This window comes from Botryllus schlosseri, chromosome 14 (genome assembly GCF_051294905.1).
Source record: "Botryllus schlosseri isolate E-star chromosome 14, Bs_hap1, whole genome shotgun sequence".
NCBI classification, from domain to species: Eukaryota; Metazoa; Chordata; class Ascidiacea; order Stolidobranchia; family Styelidae; genus Botryllus; species Botryllus schlosseri.
The window spans coordinates 9,164,650-9,182,871 of record NC_137249.1 but is presented as its reverse complement, the minus strand read 5'-3'; the positions used below and the strand labels follow the sequence as shown (position 1 = coordinate 9,182,871).

The window sequence follows — 18,222 nt, the reverse complement described above, 5'->3', positions numbered from 1 at the left end:
TCGACACCATAACAAAATTGTTATATTGGTCAGGCGAGATTTCGCTGTAACTGTAATCGCACATTGCAGATGTAACCGTGATGGCAATCGATTGCAATAATTCAGTGTCATTATGCTCTGTCTGCATGATCTCGATGATCTCCTGTCAAAAAGTGCGGCTCTGACTCCGCATCCCAAATGCTTGAAATCGAATTTCGCGCATCTAAAACTGATGCAACAAATTTGAAAGCGCGACGCTTGACTCTGACTTCGTGATCAGTTACCCTGTAAATCAAAGGCCTATCTTTTCATGATATGTCTTATGCAAAGGCGTCTAAGCACCGATTTCTTAATCGTGAAGTAACAATGTCTGGAATATCACCAATAAATGCGTCACCTTAAGTAAAATACATGGTTATATATCGTTTAGCAATGTGACTTCATGTATGCGTTCGACTTCATAACAAGCCTTCCGAAATTTTGAGAACCCACGAACCTTAAAAGCAATATCAGACTTATGTTGGACACATATAACATCACATGAATGTTGCTGCATCGATTACAGTCTTATATTTAAATTTTTCGCTTATCATATAAATGTGATTTCGTTAACGTAACTCCTATATGTAGATTTTCGTGATTATATAATATACCAAATACAATGCGTACGGTAAAGTTGCTAATTAGGTAGCATACGTTTGTCATCAAGCAAATATACTTTCAAATCGAATGCAAACAAGAAATATATCAAACCCTACCAGCACAAAAATCTGACGGTATCCGAAATTCGTTAAATAACACCACAAAGATATTTTTCGTGAGAATCTGTCCAGTTGTCCGTCCATTTTTTTCGTGCCATTTTCGGGATCACAAAGCGGAGTGTGTATACATAGGTTGGGTGTAAAAAAAAGTTTAGTTGACTCCTTCCATTTTGTCCAGCGCAATTCGACCGAGCCATTGACTGGTGCATGTTAATTTACAACTGACTGGCAGAGCCCATGTCAGCCGTGCTGTGGTATTCTTTGCTTTTAAATGCAAAGTAGTAAACGAGACCTCCTATGATGGCGACACCAGCCAAGGAGCCGATCACAATTCCGGCTATCGCTCCGCCACTGAGACTTTCGTCGCCCGTGACTTCAACCTCAACCTGAAACTGAAGGTGAAATATTTGCTTGATTCAGTCTAAATCAGCAATTCATGATATTTATATTTTACCGCTCTGACTGTGTACTGTCCAGATTGCGTACATGTGCAAGACGCGTAGCCGCCACTCGCAGAGTAACTGTGGCAGTCATCTGTCGATTGCCAACTATCACCGCTCCATCGAATGCAGTCTAACTGATTATTCCCATCAAAAGTATTGCTCTGAAAATATCAGTACAACCGATTCCGATCGATATGAAGAAGGGAGTTGCTGTTGTTGCTTGTGGTATTCATGGTGATTGTCGACTGCAATGGCTATTTACACTAGCTCAATTTTATTCATCTTTATTCTATAGTTGCCGACTTGTAGCACGGCCCCCTTCCGATTTTATAAGACACCGCTTACACGGATGAGATGGCGAGGAGGAGCCTAGATAAACCTCCATAACTTGGGTAGCAATTCTGGAGTCGACCCCGGTCGGACTCGAACCCGCACCCATTGATTGGTGTTGCAGACCACTACGCTATTTTGCAACATGAAGAAGGGCGTAAAATTAAGTTGCGCATTCTGGGCTCTCTTGTTACAGCAGAGGTGGAAAGTCAGGTTGGGCCTTTCGGGTCGGCAGGAGTTCAAAATATATTTCTGTCTTAAATCAATCCGAATAACCGAAAAATCAAAAGTATATAAATCTGTACCATAGTTTTCGGCCTCAAATAAAACCGCAATATCTAACATTCGGGGTCGGCCTAGGTTACATACAACCCATTAATATACAGTGTACAGTGTAGGCCTATACTGTACACCAGGGGTCGCCAACTCAAAACGGACCGCGGGCCACTTTTCAAATTTCGTAGAGGCCACGGGCCGCATGAATTCGATATCGATGTAAAATAGGCAGCCACGTTCTAAAACTCTATTTTAGTAAAACGGTGAGCTACCTAACATAGGCGATGGGTATATTGACCACAAAAGAAATAATATTTTATTAAATGAATACAAATACAACAAAAAATCATAATCATCAATTTTATTTTATTTTGAACTGTGAGCTGTGTACGATACCTAGGAACGCCTTTCAGCGACTAAGGAATCGATATTGGGACCAGCGAGATACGTTACTAGCTGAAAGACCATCTCCACGTAAAGCTTGATCTTATGGGGAAGCCCTAATCCAGTCGTTCTCAAACCTTTTTTAGACATGCACCCTTTATGATACTGAAAAATCGTCATATCACAAAATGCAACCAGAATGCTAGCAATCCCAACGGCTGGTTTGATGGCATAGAAGGTTATGGCTGTGGATGAGAGCATTCTATAAGATGAATTCCGGACTATACACAGAGCAATAACTATGAATATGAGGTAAATCGCGCGGAGCGTGCATATTTTTTCATTTGAGCGTATCTCCGCATTTGAGCGCATCTCAGATGCTTTCGCGCTCCCCAGTTTGGGAACCACTGCCCTAAGCCATTTCTAAGCGTCTCGGTCTTGGCAGTGTTTTTGGGCCATTGCAAGTCAAGGCAATATGCCCAATTGCCCATTCATATCAGCAGATTCCCCCGCGATGGAATGCTGTTGCCATCACCACAGCCGTTATAGCTAGTGACGAATAGTGATGTTGGGCACAGGAGAATAGCTTGTTTTGAAACAGCAACAACAACATGTTGAAACTATAGTCAATTTCAGCATTTGAAATTGGATTTCTTAGCTTTCTTCCGTTTTCTCAAATCAGGTCGCGGGCCGCAGAATATGACTTGGCGGGCCGCATGCGGCCACCTGCTGTACACGGTCGGATTCGACTTCTGCGTCACATGTCTGGCTAATCAACGCACAGGCACAGGCAGCTACTATGTTACCACTCATAAAGTAGAAGTAATGTTGGGATTGATTGTCATAATATATTACGATATAGGCCCTATCGTCATTTTAACAAGCTATATGGTATACTCTCAATACAGATAGAATATCTATTATTTTATGATATATTTGTCAGCAACCCTCCACATCATTCAAGATTGCGAGATGTCTTTTAATGACCAACATATAGTTAATATTGGTTCTATTATTTTCATAAGCGCCGAACACACAATATACAATGAAATGCGCACGACAAGACACAATCCGCCGCAATAAAGTACAGATACTGGGATAGCAAAACGACCCCGTACGGTTTATTAATGTAACTACTGGTAAATGCTGACATGGCATGTACAATAATTCACCGTCCACTCGCATCATCATTCATTATTCACTCATAAATAGCTTTGGATGTGATAGAGACGGGGACCGTAGGCCCCAAGGGGACACACTCTTTCCCTTCAAAAGTCTAACGTCAGCATCTGTGGTAATTTTGATCTCACAGCAGAATCAAAGTATAGAAATACGAGATACGACATACAATTTCTCAGAATGAGTGCGAGATAGCACCAAAGTAACCCAAGAAAATAAATCCGTGACTTCAATTGTATAAGCATCAATAGTCACTAGTCAGTCATCCCTTACCTGTGTCTCGATGACAGACGTGATAGGAAAGTTCATCTTGAACCCATTCGCAACATTAGTTCCATTCACTGAATACACTATATCTCGCGATATAACGTTGATGCCTGAGTACGGAAACAAACTCTGGACATTACTGTACATGGTGAACGTTATTCTCTGTGAACTGGAGCCTGAAATGTGATTTTTACTGTATATACAAATCGGTAACAATAACGTGTGTATCCAAACCCGTTGAAGTCGCTGAAATATATGAGCTGGCAGTCGGCGGGGTGACGATAGTCAAAGTCGGATTCGATTGCACCAGATTAGATGAGACTTCTCCGGCAATAACGTAGTGGTAAGTTTGACCACCTAAAACAGGCGAGTTAAGACTGTTTTCTGCTATCTGCGTCATTGAAGTCGTATGTGTTCAATTACCGGTGAACGACCGCGTTACGGTATTAGTAGCAGGTCCCACAACGGCCATAGCAAGAGTGGGCTGTTGGTTGTCATAGAAACCGTAATCATTACTCCCGTCGTTCGTCAACTCCACATTTTGCGCCATGTTGTTTACGGACGTGGTTATGCTACGAGTAAAGAAGTATTCACATAAAAATTCGCACAACACGATCAACTAATCAAATCAGTCATTCATCACCTTTTACTAAATCGATGTAACATAGGCGAAAAATACCTTTAATAACACACGCATGATTTTTATGACGTATCGTTGATAACATAACATAAAATGCTTGCTATTATTTATAGAACGAAATGGCATGGAGCATGTCAAATATGTCGTCAAAGTAATAAGGACAGTAAGGAGACCGCATCAAACACTTAGCTGAGCTCCGTAATATATCTCGATCATATAGGGTCGCATATCATATACATTTATGATATCACAATCATGAATGAGAGAGAATAGCATACTTAGATCGATTTCGTGGTATTTTGATGCACGAATCAATCCAATAAAGTCATAGGCCTAGCCATGATGAACATCAGATGGTGCGATAGAGAAGTGGGAGGAATAACGGAAAAACAGTGGTATGAAGCATTTGACTAATTGTGACGTAGTGGAAACAGATTGGAGCCTTACGACCCCTGGAATATAGACACGTCTAGAAAGACAGCTGGGTGATCGACTATAAATGAAAGGGGCGCTAAAGTGCTTGCGTTAATACCAACACGACAGAATGGTGCTGTATACAGTACATAGTAGATACTAGTTAACTATAGTATAATCGTGGAAAGGAAGGGAATCTAATTTGTATCAAATATACCGCTCGATAGTTGAAGTTTATTAATTGTAACTATATAGTCAAATAATTTGTAACCGAGATCGCTGTAGCTTGTCCCGTATTTCCACAGAGATGGTCAAAGCAGTTATCATAGGTACTAAAGTAGAAGATGTACTATCGCCGTAAATTTCGACTCAAATAGAAGTAGAAGTCGCGATTTACAAGCAGGGCTGTGGAGTCAGAGTTTGGCTAATTTTCCCTTGATGGAGTCGGAGTCGTGAAAACTGTGGTGGCTGGAGTCGGATTTTGTGAAAATGACCCTAACTTCGACTCCGACTCCAACTTGATTATCATGAAAACAATTGCTTTCAAAGGCATCTTTAATTTACTAATCTATAATAGGATTTTTATGTACCATCAATCACTGTTATTAGTAACGATACAGATCAGGGACGGCCAAATGTGGCCCGCGAGAAGGTTTTGTGTGGCCTGCGACGTAATTCTCGAAATTAGATATAATATCAGGTAAAATGGCAAGGCCAACCAAAGTTTGATTAGCCTGACTGCGAAATTTGATGATGACTAAAACAACAGTTTCGCGCATTGGCGTAACCAGGTGCCAGCCAGATTCATCGTACCAGATTTATTTGACTTGAAATTTTTCTTAGCACTTTGCATGATTTATTGTCACATTTCTTGCGTTTAGTATTGGAGCCACTCCCGGAAATTATAAATAAGCGTAATTTACAGAATTGAGTCCAACTATACTCGCAATTAGGAGATAACGTGTCGTCCAACATGCGACTTCGCTTGTGCGCTCGAAGCGAGATCGTCGGCGATGAATCATTTGCACAAAATGACAGGGGCATGCTCACCGAAACCGTCGATATTGCTATGTCTGAAACGCCAAATAATCCTGTCCTTGCCAAATGAGCCCATTACTATACAGAGGCACCTCCAATATATACATACTTCATATATATATATATTTATTGATCGAATTCATTCATTACCTTTGAAAAAATTTCGTGCCTTACGCGACCAGGGCATGACTGAGGGCTGTTCAAAAAAATCTTTTTTTCCTGAATCTTGCTGGTTACGTGATTAAATCGTTAGGTTGCCTTAAAAAACGACGCACACCAAATTTTAATTCATTCTAACCAATAATCGCTGATTTCGTACAGTTTGAAAATTTTGAATTTACCCAAAGATGCCAAAATTTTTTTTTGTCAGATATTTCTGTTAACCCCATGAAATCGTTGCGCTGTCTTCAAAGACGATGCAAAACAAATTTGACTCAATTCCAACCAGTAGAAGCGGAGCTATTTGATTTTTCTTCGATAAATCGGGGATTATCCTAGATCGGTGGATAAACCAAGAATTATCATCGAAAAACTCAAATAACTCCGCTTCTGCTGGTTGGAATTGAGTCAAATTTGTTTTGCATCGTCTTTGAAGACAGCGCAACAATTTCATGGGGTTGACAGAAAAATTTCACAAAAAAATATTTTGCATCTTTGGATAAATTCAAAATTTTCAAACTGTACGAAATCAGCGATTATTGATTGGAATGAATTAAAATTTGGTGTGCGTCGTTTTTTAAGGCAACTTAACGATTTATTCACGTAACCAGCAAGATTCACGAAAAAAAGCTATTTTTGAACAGCCCAGTACAGTTGCACACGGAGTTTTCATGACAAAATTGTTATCAATTTTAAAGCGTAGTCATATAAGTCTTGTTTTCAATGTTACCTAATTCGGTTCGTTCATATCGGACGACTAAAAAAAGGTTATCAACATTCAAGTTGCGCACGCAATGGTTCGTAAACCTCACGTGGCCCATTGGCCGAAATAGTTGGCCACCCCTGACATAGATAAAATTAGACAATATTTGCAAATTACAATTCAGTTGCACCGAAGAAGAAAGAAGCAATATGCATCTTCGCGATGCAGTCACAAATTGATGCAATTTTTGGAATTATAACGTGATATTGTGACAGAGCAAATGTATCGTCTGGTTGTAAAATTGATGTAAAGATATCGAAACGCTCCTTCCAATTTGACAAAATTAAAAAAATTTGTAGTGTAGCTTAGCTGCTTGGGTCGAACAAATGATTAAGAAAGACTGCAAGTCCTAGTCCTTGAATACTTGATCAAGTGCATGTAGACTAGACATATGCTATTTGACTACTTCCTAAATTTCGTTTATGACCAATGCCTATTAGTAGTTAGAGTGTGTGTGCTTGTAATCAGTACAGTGTGTCATAAGAAAATTAATAAGATGTATCTCTGTAGTAGTTGCTGACTCATACACAAGAGTCACACTTCGATTGTTTTATCTACATTTTATTGATACAGGACGGGATATATGTCTTGTTTGAATGATTCATACATATTAGGTTATTAGAGAGTCCATGTTATAAAAACTGATAAAATATGAAAATGGAAGAATATTTAGAAGGGCAATCTTTCTGACATAGTGAATAATTCGAGCTGTGCAACAATGAAACAATTTGGCATGCCATCGTTAATCATATGCTTGCATATGTTTAATGGTTATATGATAGTCATTTAACCGTCACTGTGGCATATAATTTTCCAAGTAAATTGGTAAAACTGTTGGAGTCGGAGTCGGTAGTTTTAAAGACCCAGGAGTCGGAGTCGGTCCATTGAAAACGTGTGGAGTCGGAGTCGGTGGTAAAATTGACCGACTCCACAGCCCTGTTTACAAGTATTTAAAACCTAAGTATTCAAGGCCTAGTTTTGTCTAGAAAACTGACAGGTAGGAGTAGAAGTAGTCTAAAATAATAACTACTTGAGGAAGCAGTGCAAGAAGGCCAAATCTGCTTGAAGTGTTCCTACTTCGAAAAGTAGAAGTATACTTCGTTACTGACCACCTATGTATTTCCAATGCAGAAATATAGGCCTAGCCATTTACGCGAGGATAGATCAGTTGGACCGGGTAATCTGGAAATATATTCAGCCGGTTAAAATACTGACGTTTCCGAATTGGTTGCGAGGGCAGCCTGTCCGCCGGTTGTATTTGCGAGAAGTATATTATTTGTGATTGTCATGATATCATCTGCATTCTGTAAAAGGAGGAATATTCTTAGTCAAGAATGGCGTGCGTTGGACAGATGTCACATTCAAACTATCAGGCTGATCGGGAAGACAAAATAGCATTCTTTCAACAGTCTATAGCAGGGACGGGTTATAGGGTCTACCTACTTGTCCAGTCGGCGGGCTTGCCATGGATAAAGAACGAACTTACAGGCTGGATCACTGGAGGTATAGTTCCATCATGACGTGACCACTCAAATCCGTTGTGACGTAATAAAACATGTGGCGTCACAATCTTCCAGAACGGAACTTAACTAGCGCTATACAAAATCCCTGTCGGATCCGGCCTGCGGGCCGTATGGAAATCAATTACTGATTTGTGTAATCAGTATTCCACTTACAGAGTGCATTCATTCAAAGAGTTCCTGTATATTTGGACAATACCATACAGTGGTCGGATTCAGCCGGTGCGCAGTGGTTCAATAAAACCGTCTCGCGAAATTTATAAAATCAGAGAACCGGTGAGAATTCTTGGTTGCTGCTAATCATTTTTACATAACAGAACCGGCTGAAAAAATTGACTTTTGTGCCTGACCAAAAATATAAATCCGACCAATGCATATAAGACACCTTTCACCTTGTAGTGCTACATCATCACTCGAAAACGGAGATGGCGGGGGAGTATAAAATATCCATACAACGGCCAAGTTGAAATCACAGACGATGCGTACCTCGGCAGTTATATTAGGCTGTTGCGAAACAGTTTCCAACGTTGTAACAGTTTGATTGACGGTGTCTTGTGTTATCTCGTCTGGATTGGCGGTATCCACGATCGCATTATTTAAAATTTCTTCGTTGCTACTACCATCTGCACTGCAGTCGATGTACGTTGGATCCGAATAGGATCCGGTAGATTGGCACACCACGTACGCGATTGATCGATTTGCGTTGTTTACTGAACAAAAAGAACGGCATACAAGCAAGACTTCGTTGAATAGTACCAAGCAACATTAGCGGCTGAGCGAATCGATATCACAGTAGTGATTCTATATTTTTATTATCCAATTTTCTGTTTGGCTGAAGTTAATAGATATATTTGACGGACGATTGACGATTGTAGACGTTCCTGCCTTTCGCACATTAAGAGGTGAGAACTGAGAACATTCAGAGTGACCTCATTACGCTTGTGAATTTCACATATATCCGCGACGTCTCCTCTACGCACCCGTTCTGTACAAGCATATGATTGCGTCCGGCGCCATGGGTGTGTATCCTTATAGCCCACAACCCTATATTGCATAGGGATGCGTAAGTGTTTTGCAGTTCGAGAGTATAGTTTCAATTGTGAACATGAAAATATTGCTGCCAGTTTGGATGTTAAACATCGATTTTTTGAAATATCCCTGGATTTATTGGAGGATAGCTAACTAAAAATATGACAAGCCAAGCTGACTCAATTAAAAGCTACAGTCCTCTCTCTCTATGTGCATGTGCAGTGTGCACCTGCAACTATAGCTAGGTTAGTAATCTAGATGTGTAACACCACGACGCATCTCGCCTAGGCTAAACATTTTCTTCCTTCAATCCAAGATATAAGTTCTCACCAACCAATAACATGAACGGTTTTGGTTTCGTAAGTAGGCTATAAATTGTCGCATCCGCGAAAATCAGTTAGTTTCTCAAATAATATTTGGATGGTATATGCCGAGATTGTTTACATTTCCGGAGATAATGCTATACATGTCAATCTATCAAAAAGTCTTACCGCATGACGGTAAACAAGTCACATTCGCCGTAACTGTTGTTCCCACTTGACTCGACTGGAAGGTAACCGATATCGTGCTGCCATCAGTCGCAGCGTTCGTCGAATTGTCGCAGGGTTCGGAGTATATATCCGTATAGTTTATGCTGCGAGAATACTCTGCACACACTGCACGAATATTGAGAGAAAAGTATATAAATTTTCACTCTGGCTGACCAGCACACTGGAATGATCGTAATGCAATACCCGTGTAATCTATTGATCAGTAATTGTAACGACATGATACAAAATGATAATTACTTCGAATACAGCTTCCATCTTCGCCTTCCACGAATCCTTCGTTACATCTGCATTGACCATTTCCTATTGGAAAGCATTCCGCGTTTTCTTGGCAATCCTTATCCGCGCATGGATTCACTGGAAATACAAGTGTGTTACTGTAAATATAATGACAATGATTTATCAGAGATGCAATCAACTCAACACCTGTCATCGCATGCACATCAATAGTAATAACAATTTGATACGCGTACTCCAAGTAATATCACCTGTTGCTGCTGGGGTGGTCGTGGCTGACACCGTGTCATTATCTGATGTACCTATATAAGACAAATCATTTGAGTGAAGCACATGGATAAATGAAACCTATTATGCAAAAAAATGTTTTTTAGGCATTTTCAGACAAGACCTAAGAATTTTGCACACAAACTGATTCGCGCATGCGGCATAACACTATATCGATTATTAAAAATAATTGGTCAAATGACCGAACCGAATTTACAGGTCATTGGAAACTCTGTAATAGGACGTCATGATCCAAACCAACATTGAAAAGTTATTCCTAAAACCCAAAACAGTACAACCTATTGTGCTCACAGTCTGCATAAGAAAATGGGTGAATTCTTTGGACTAATTTTTATAGTCATTGACTCGTAGACGAATCCTGCAATGTACCAGGCGGAATATATCCACAAAATAGGACTGCACAAAAAGATGTGCAATAAAACGGCGACGAGTCAAACTAGTTTGTGAAAGACCGTGGTTAGGTTTTGCTGCTGGTTGCGCTACAAAGCTGCCAGCACACATAACAATATTTATTTTACAAATGCTATGTCGTCAACTATATATTCAAGGCGACACTGACACTATACCAGAAGATAAATTTTTACCTGTCGAGTTTGCCGCTGGAGGCACAGTAGAGTTACCTGAAGATGCAATATAAACAAATACGAAGAGAATCTTGGCAGTACAGAACTTCAATATATAATTGAATAATATATTCATATTGAAATAAATAAGTATACAAAGAGATAATTTATGGTCGAACGCTTACTTATTATAGTCTAAAGTGGGGTTACAAGATTTTGAAAATCTGAAAAGATGACACTTTTTCAAAATTTCAAACTTGCTAAACCGAAGAAAAATCCTGAAAAATGATAAATTTGTCCCACTTCGTGGTCGGTTGACTAAAACAAAGGTCAACTTTCCGGCCCAGCTACCGAAATACCCGCCGGAGCGTTACTACGGTACTGATTTACTGTATCCAAGTCGATTTTGCCATATATTTAACCAAAATCCTAAAAAAATACAGAATATCAAAAAAGAGGACATTTGGGCGTCCTCCGAGAACACTTTCAAAAAAAATCACAAAAGATGACAAATCCTCTTAAAAGAGGACTAATGGTAACCCTAGTCTAAAGACCCAAATAAATATCATTTGAGGCAGATACGAATGAATGCGATAATGTCGCCGCGATATCATCTGAGCTTATTTGCAATCTTTCGTAGGGCTTTGTCGGTCTTTGCGGGGAAACGTTACCAGACAGTAACAATTGAAATTGTTGATGAACAATCGCATGTCGTAATCAGGAAATTTATGACTTTTTACAAGAAAATGTGCGTATGTTTTGACAACATAGATGTTGAATCCTATTTTTAGGGATGGTGTGAACCTCTGGAAGGTTCAGGTTCCTGTGAACGCGAACCTTTGTGAAAGGCTTTGTGTGTACACGAACGTGACCCTGATGACGTCGCGTGACGTCATATTGGTAATTCCTATCCTACATTTCACTGAGGTAATAGCGTGGCACACGATAACTAACGACGACTCGGGCCACATAATGTCACAATGCTGAAATACATATTGACGTTTTAAATATCGCCAAATGTTTCAACTGGGGCAACCAAATGATATAATAATCACATGAAATCAATATCTTCCGTCGCTTTGCCAACAATTTCGACGAGGACTTGCAAGAGAATATAAGCTTACGCCCGAACGATCTAGGCCAGACCGGACAATGTATCCTGCATCTGAATATTGCTACATTGATATTGAGCAGAGTGTAATACGGGTTTCTATACTTGCTACCGATACTCCCCCATTAACAAGTTGAACAGCAGTAGCCAACACCCTGATCGCACGGACTTAGTTTTTATCATACAATAAACATCTTAACTCCGTACATTTGCTAGATTTTTACATCAGACAACGATATCAATTTCATTGATAGGTTGAATAAGCATCACTCGCTATCTACATGTAATGCATTTCGCTCTTGATGTTGTGTGATTGCGGGGCAAGCTCACAGCAGAGAGTCACGAAATATTCGAGAAAATTTTTGTAACGAAGCAAGCAAAATCTTTCAGATTGTCAAGGTGCATGCTCGTTTATTGTTGATTTTTTTATGCTGCCAGCGCCATGCATATAGTGGCCCGCAATTGGAACGCAATAAATTTCAACCAAGGATGTTATAATGAAGGTAAAATTGTAATATATGAAAAAGGTTCACAGTGCAGAACCTATACCAAGGTTCGTTTGTGAACGAGAACCTCGAAATTTCTAAGGTTCACACACAGAACGCGAGCGATAACGTCACGTTCACACCATCCCTACTATTTATTCCACACAATACATATTTCGAGAAGTGGTCGGTATAACGAAGTACTTTTAATTATTATATAGAGTAATCGAGTAGATTTTGTCGACTTCCACTAATGTTGCTATTGAACGCTTCTTCTATTTTAACCTGAAGAGCTCTTGAAGCCAAAATACTTAATTTTTTAAGTATTTTGTCAAGAAGAAAAGTAGTTTGGAGATATAAGATATAAGTCATAATAACCAGGCGACGTTGTCACAGTATCACGGCATAGCATAATAAACTTCTTAAAACTGTGCTTGCATGTGGAATCTGTAGTCACCTAGCGTTTGAAGTGAAGATCAATTTCGCAGCTTATGCTACAATTTTGCAGATTATGCGAAGTTATCACAAGCAATTGGCTAACCAAAGTCTGTGACGCTTCGTCGTTGGCTTGTTGAAACTATCTAGTTACCGTTGAGACCTTATGTTCTCTGCTACTAGTTTTGGCACATTTCGAAATCGCTGTTTCTGAGTAATTGAGGAACAGCAATAACAACATTGACGCCACATCTATTAAACTTCAGATTTAAAGCCAGCTCGGTAAATACGCAGTCTGTACTCATCTAATGACGCTATGGATGTAGTCAGATCAATGATATAAATCTGGTCAGGTATCACTCAGGCATCGCTGGTATCATTCAGGTATCACTCAGTTATTGCAGCCTTTACAGGTATAACTCAGGTATGACACAAGTATCCCCGCGATACCTGAGTGATACCTCAGTATATCTAATTCTAAAGGGCCTTTCCAACAGCCTGATCTAACGGTATCCGTGAAACTATACAGCAATTTTGACGCATGGTACATCGAATGTATACAAGTCGGGCGATAGACCAGGTCTTATTGCACCATTCCACATTAACGATACATGTCGCCTGCAACGTACATTCTCCATTTATTCAATAATAATAAATTACACTTTGTCTTATTATAAATTGCTATCTTAGACGACAGTCCAATTTCCGGTTAGGGGAATGCGCTTTCGTTCTAATTGTAGGCTTTTAATGATTATATTAATCGATACGGTACAGCTCGGGGGATCTATGGTTCTCAACCTGCGGTCCGCGAGAGATTTCCCGACCGTGTGCGGAGTATTTGTGCACAGCCATAACAATGTTAATATCACAAATAGTAAATCTAACCTGTTGAACTTGTTGCTGGAGGTAACGTAGAGTAGCCTGAAGAGATAAGTGAATTATCAACGTCTATTTATGAAGATATACTAGGATGTAAAGTTGTTGCGTTATTATTGCTTGTTTCGTTCGTACCTACCTATAATATAATATAAATATATATTTTATTCCGCTCGCGGCCCTGGAACCCCCACAATCAGCCTCGAATTTTTCATTGTTATGGAGATTGGCATTGGGACGCAACAATGCTGTCTGGCTCTTTTTCTCTGGCTCTTTTCGCCAGACAGCATTGTTGCGTCCCAATGTCAATATCCATAACAATGGAAAATTAGAGGCTGATTGTGGGAGTTCCAGGACCACGAGCGGAATAGAATTTATATTTACGTTATCAGAGTGCAGAGTGCAGATTCACGTGCAGAATCAGCTTTCGATTGATACCCGTTTTACGAAATTTAATGCTCGGCAAGCCGGTCAAAAATGACCGTCAAATTGCCTTTAGCCAAAAGGAAATACAATTTCACTGAGCCGTGAGATTTGCTTGTGTCGACATCATGATCATGTAGGACACTATGGTTATATTAACCGATACGGTGCAGCTTGAGGGAATGAGGGATCTGTGGTTCTCAACCTGCGGCCCGCTAGAGATTTCCCGGCCGTATGTGGAGTATTTGTGCGCATGTACAGCCGTAACAATGTTAATATCACAAATAGTAAATCTAACCTGTTGAACTTGTTGCTGGAGATGCCGTAGAGTTGTCTGAAGAGATAAGTGAATCATCATCTTCTGTTTATGACGACATACACTAGGCTGTAAATGTGCGGCTATATTATTGGTCGTTTCGTTCCTACCTACCTACAATAACAACCTGTTCAGTTAATCGTTTTCGAAGTTTCTCATCTCAAAAATCCGACCATTGGGTAGCACAGTAATTCTTGTGGAAAATTCCAAGTTACCTCACCCAGCTTCACGCTAACGGGTGCATAGGCCAGGCCTACTCACCAGTCACCACTAATATGTGTAATAATAATTCATCTTACCTGTTTCTGCATCTCCGCTTCCGGTGGTGTCTGTTTGGAGAAAACAATAAAGATTAATTTCACGTCGTGCGCACCTTTAATTCATTTATTGTCTATGCTCTGAACTATAAGTAGTTGATGCTGAGGAATAGTTAGCTTCCCTGTGCGTTATCACAGTGTCGGCATCGCATGTTGAGATATTCTCAAAACTAGTAATACGTTTGAATTACCACGCGCTCACAGTATCCAACAAGCATATTGAGTAGGTTCACGCAAAATGATGCAAGGTTCAATTTCAATTGCGAGCGCATAAAGTCAAAATCGACACAAATGAAATGCTCATACCTGACGCCGTAGTGTTTCCCTGTGCATGAACTGCAGAAAAATATGAAATTCAGTACTACCTAAACAGGCAATTTAAATAGTATAGTCCAAGTATATTCGCCTATACTAGGTTAGAGTTGCATTTAAAACAAACATGTTTGAAACGTAGTCCTTGTTTAAAACATGCTTTTTTATTTATTTTCAACCATGAAGTCACTAATTTTCAATTGTGACGTGGATCGTCATATTGCTCCTTGGAAATAACGATTGAAAATATGGGGCCAAAATGACTCCTCTGACGAAAAGAGTTTCCGACCTGTCCTAAACGGACCAAAGAATATCGTTGACCTGGACAACATCGTCATGCAGAACGTTTACGGTCGCCGGTCATCATCGTCATCATCATCATCAGAAGATCCATTCCGTTCCAGTGATATACATAACTACCGCGTGCTATAACTGTTGAACCGACAGCGATATCGAGGTTCAACCATTCGTTGTCGCATACGTCTACTACATCTATAGTGAAAGTCATCCGAAGGCTCATACTGCATATTTTTTTCGAGAGTATTCACACACTTATGACATTTTTATACAAATTTAAAAAAGATATCATCTATTTTGAAATGGAATTTGTTTAAAACACTGCTTTTAAACCTAGTGTTATAAAACACCTTTTGTTTTAAATGCAACCCTACTAAACGCTATTAATAGCCTATTGGAAAATCACTACTGTTCCATAAACTTGTAGAATATAACACTTTTGTGCTGTTTGATAGGCCTGTTTATAATGCCACAGCGCAATTTGGAGGCAACTTATAAATTCGGTTAATAATTAAATTGCGGTCGTATTACACGCCGTGCTGAAAGAAAGCGAATCTTGACCCAGATGTCAGATATACATAACAGGCTACAAATAATTATATTATATATATGTATTGTAGGTGGATAGAAGGTATATATTACAACTTTTCTCAGAAAATGAGCTCGACGTCGTATAATTGTGGACGAAGGTCTCCCAGGAAGAATCACAGATTCTAATATTATAGCAACGCAAATACTATTAACTAGCATCACATAAATTACGAAAGCAGAAGGGAATAGTTTTGTAAATATGCGCATCGAATAATATTGGGTTAGTTTTCAATTTACAATCTCATAAATTGTCAGCCCTGCATTTCTCATTCTTATTGCGCAAAACTTCTAACACACCCTTAAGATATGTTTGAATGATGCGAACGTGCGTGTGTATAAGTTATTCATTGACTTGGGAATCAAGTTTCGCCGGAACGAAACTGCTCCATGTCTGAGCTGAATAGAAAGTGAAATATGCGATAGCCAGACTCAGTCGTAACGACGCCCTACATCATCTTTTTGTCGAAGTTCTTCCAGTTCTACCCTTCATAATTTGCACACACTTTGAACCGGTGAAATTACTAATAATCAATAGCAGATTTTGCGTCGTTAAAATATCGGGCAGGGATAACCGCCCACCATGTCTGATCATTAATGACATTACATTGAAATAAAGCAATTATTTTAAAAGACGGAAAAGTGCTTCTATCTCTATAGCAACCAATATTTCTCTTTATAATACCAGAAAGTTCATCACACGATGATGAGCATTATTCTCACTAACTACCACGAAACCTCTGATGTCGGAACAAACTATTCCATGGTGGAAATTATTCTTTATTTAGCGTTTGGAAGATTTCACAATACTATGGAATACATAAATTAACGTTATAAACACATAAAAGCGTATCGAACCCGACGGTCGTGACGACTGACGATTCGACCCAAAGGTAATATGTCAAAACACAGTAAACTTTATTTGTTATGGTCTGTATCCGATACTTCCAAATGGATTTAAACATTGCAGGGGACATTCATGGATAAACTGGAAGCATAAGCGTAACAAGTCGCTGCATAACTATTATTTGTAAAGCACGGCAATTATCATAACATGAACGGTGAAGGTACAACGGGCACATACATACATTCGTTAGCATTTACACACCGAAATGGTTAAAAGGCTCATTACAGAAAATTTATGGTTTGACAGATTATGACATAACATGAGTCGCCAGACCCCTGTATTCCCGATTTTATTTTTATGATGTGGTAACATATTTTGTCCGCGGCGCACAAGGCCGGAAACGGCGATACGCACCAGCACATAAAACTCATGATTAATACTAATAATAATAATTTTCACGATATAATTCGCTCATATCTAACAGGTTTTGACTGCACTATTACGCGAAGTGCAAAACATTCAATTTTTTCTTACCCTCCAACAATGATATTTTAGAAAAAAAGATGTGCTCAGAAAGCATTTAGAAGTAGAAATCTATAGAATCTAGTCAATATCTCATTTACGGTGTTCATTTAAGTTACAACTGTACAGACAAGCATATTTGTTCGTACAATTACAAACTTACCGAGTTCACAGAGAAACAGGCAAGCAACAAATGATGTTAATACTATCTTCATATTGTCGAATGATACACGATTTCAATGATCCTCCGTACAAACTGCCAGTCGCGATATCGAGACGAAAGATAAGTAAAACTTGGGATGCATCGAAACATATACGGGCCCATAAATATACACTGTCGCAAATAAAGTTGAGTGTTATTTGCTTTCACCACACCTTAAAGATACAAAACGCAGTCTTCTATAACAACAGATAGTATGCTCGTCACGAATATAAATTGCCAAACATTCGGGATATGTCCTAACCCGTACGTAAGTCACAGAGAATATGTTTATTGCGTCGCAGTGACGAAGACGACCAACCTATACCAAAATTGCGACAGAAGGTCTCGTGAGTAAATACTAGTGCATAGCATTGAATAATTGCCCCACATAGTACCAGGAATTGACCCGCGCCAATATAAATCGACACGTGCGTTTCGGTGATACCAGTAACCCGAGAGTAAACTATATTATCTAACTAAGGGCATTGGTGGCTTTACCATATAGTAATTAGCTTTTACATATAATTTTGATTACAACAATTTCAGATTTGATTGACGCTTAATAGTGGAGATGCCTAATTCCACTGCGAACCGAGAAATGCAGGGACTGTGATGCAATAGTCCGAATTTGAAATCTTTTTGACTTCGTCCGCCAGTTTGTGTCGGTCAAATA

General features: G+C 39.4%; 1 protein-coding gene and 1 long non-coding RNA gene across 4 annotated transcripts; one reads left to right on the top strand and one right to left on the bottom strand.

Annotated features, from left to right (window-relative positions):
• Positions 1 to 494: 494 nt before the first annotated feature.
• LOC145455208 (uncharacterized) lies at positions 495 to 17,687 on the bottom strand. Of its 3 annotated transcripts, none has more exons than XM_080333160.1 (16): positions 17,511 to 17,687; positions 15,088 to 15,117; positions 14,764 to 14,793; positions 14,447 to 14,482; positions 13,735 to 13,770; positions 10,840 to 10,875; positions 10,219 to 10,269; positions 9,971 to 10,087; positions 9,674 to 9,838; positions 8,640 to 8,863; positions 7,849 to 7,937; positions 4,043 to 4,191; positions 3,854 to 3,976; positions 3,626 to 3,795; positions 1,195 to 1,344; positions 495 to 1,126 (listed from the first exon to the last, which is right to left on the bottom strand). In XM_080333160.1, the coding sequence occupies exons 1-16, from the start codon at positions 17,560 to 17,562 to the stop codon at positions 956 to 958; spliced, it is 1,629 nt and encodes a 542-aa protein (XP_080189286.1). In that variant the 5' UTR covers positions 17,563 to 17,687; the 3' UTR covers positions 495 to 955. The 3 variants fall into 3 exon arrangements, with proteins under 3 accessions (XP_080189286.1, XP_080189285.1, XP_080189287.1); XM_080333159.1 differs by having other exon boundaries at positions 495 to 1,132; positions 17,511 to 17,684; XM_080333161.1 differs by lacking the exon at positions 13,735 to 13,770 and having other exon boundaries at positions 495 to 1,132; positions 17,511 to 17,684.
• LOC145455209 (uncharacterized) lies at positions 4,567 to 9,680 on the top strand. Its single transcript, XR_013920299.1, has 3 exons — positions 4,567 to 4,654; positions 8,312 to 8,429; positions 9,029 to 9,680. It is a non-coding gene; the product is annotated as an uncharacterized LOC145455209 (long non-coding RNA).
• Positions 17,688 to 18,222: the final 535 nt, after the last annotated feature.

Coding starts and splice junctions, on each gene's coding strand:
- LOC145455208 (XM_080333159.1), bottom strand. CDS start 17,562: ATGAAGATAGTATTAACATCATTTGTTGCTTGCCTGTTTCTCTGTGAA. Junction 14,794..15,087: donor GGGAAACACTACGGCGTCAG/GTATGAGCATTT, acceptor TTCTCCAAACAG/ACACCACCGGAAGCGGAGAT. Junction 9,839..9,970: donor AGATGGAAGCTGTATTCGAA/GTAATTATCATT, acceptor ATATTCGTGCAG/TGTGTGCAGAGTATTCTCGC.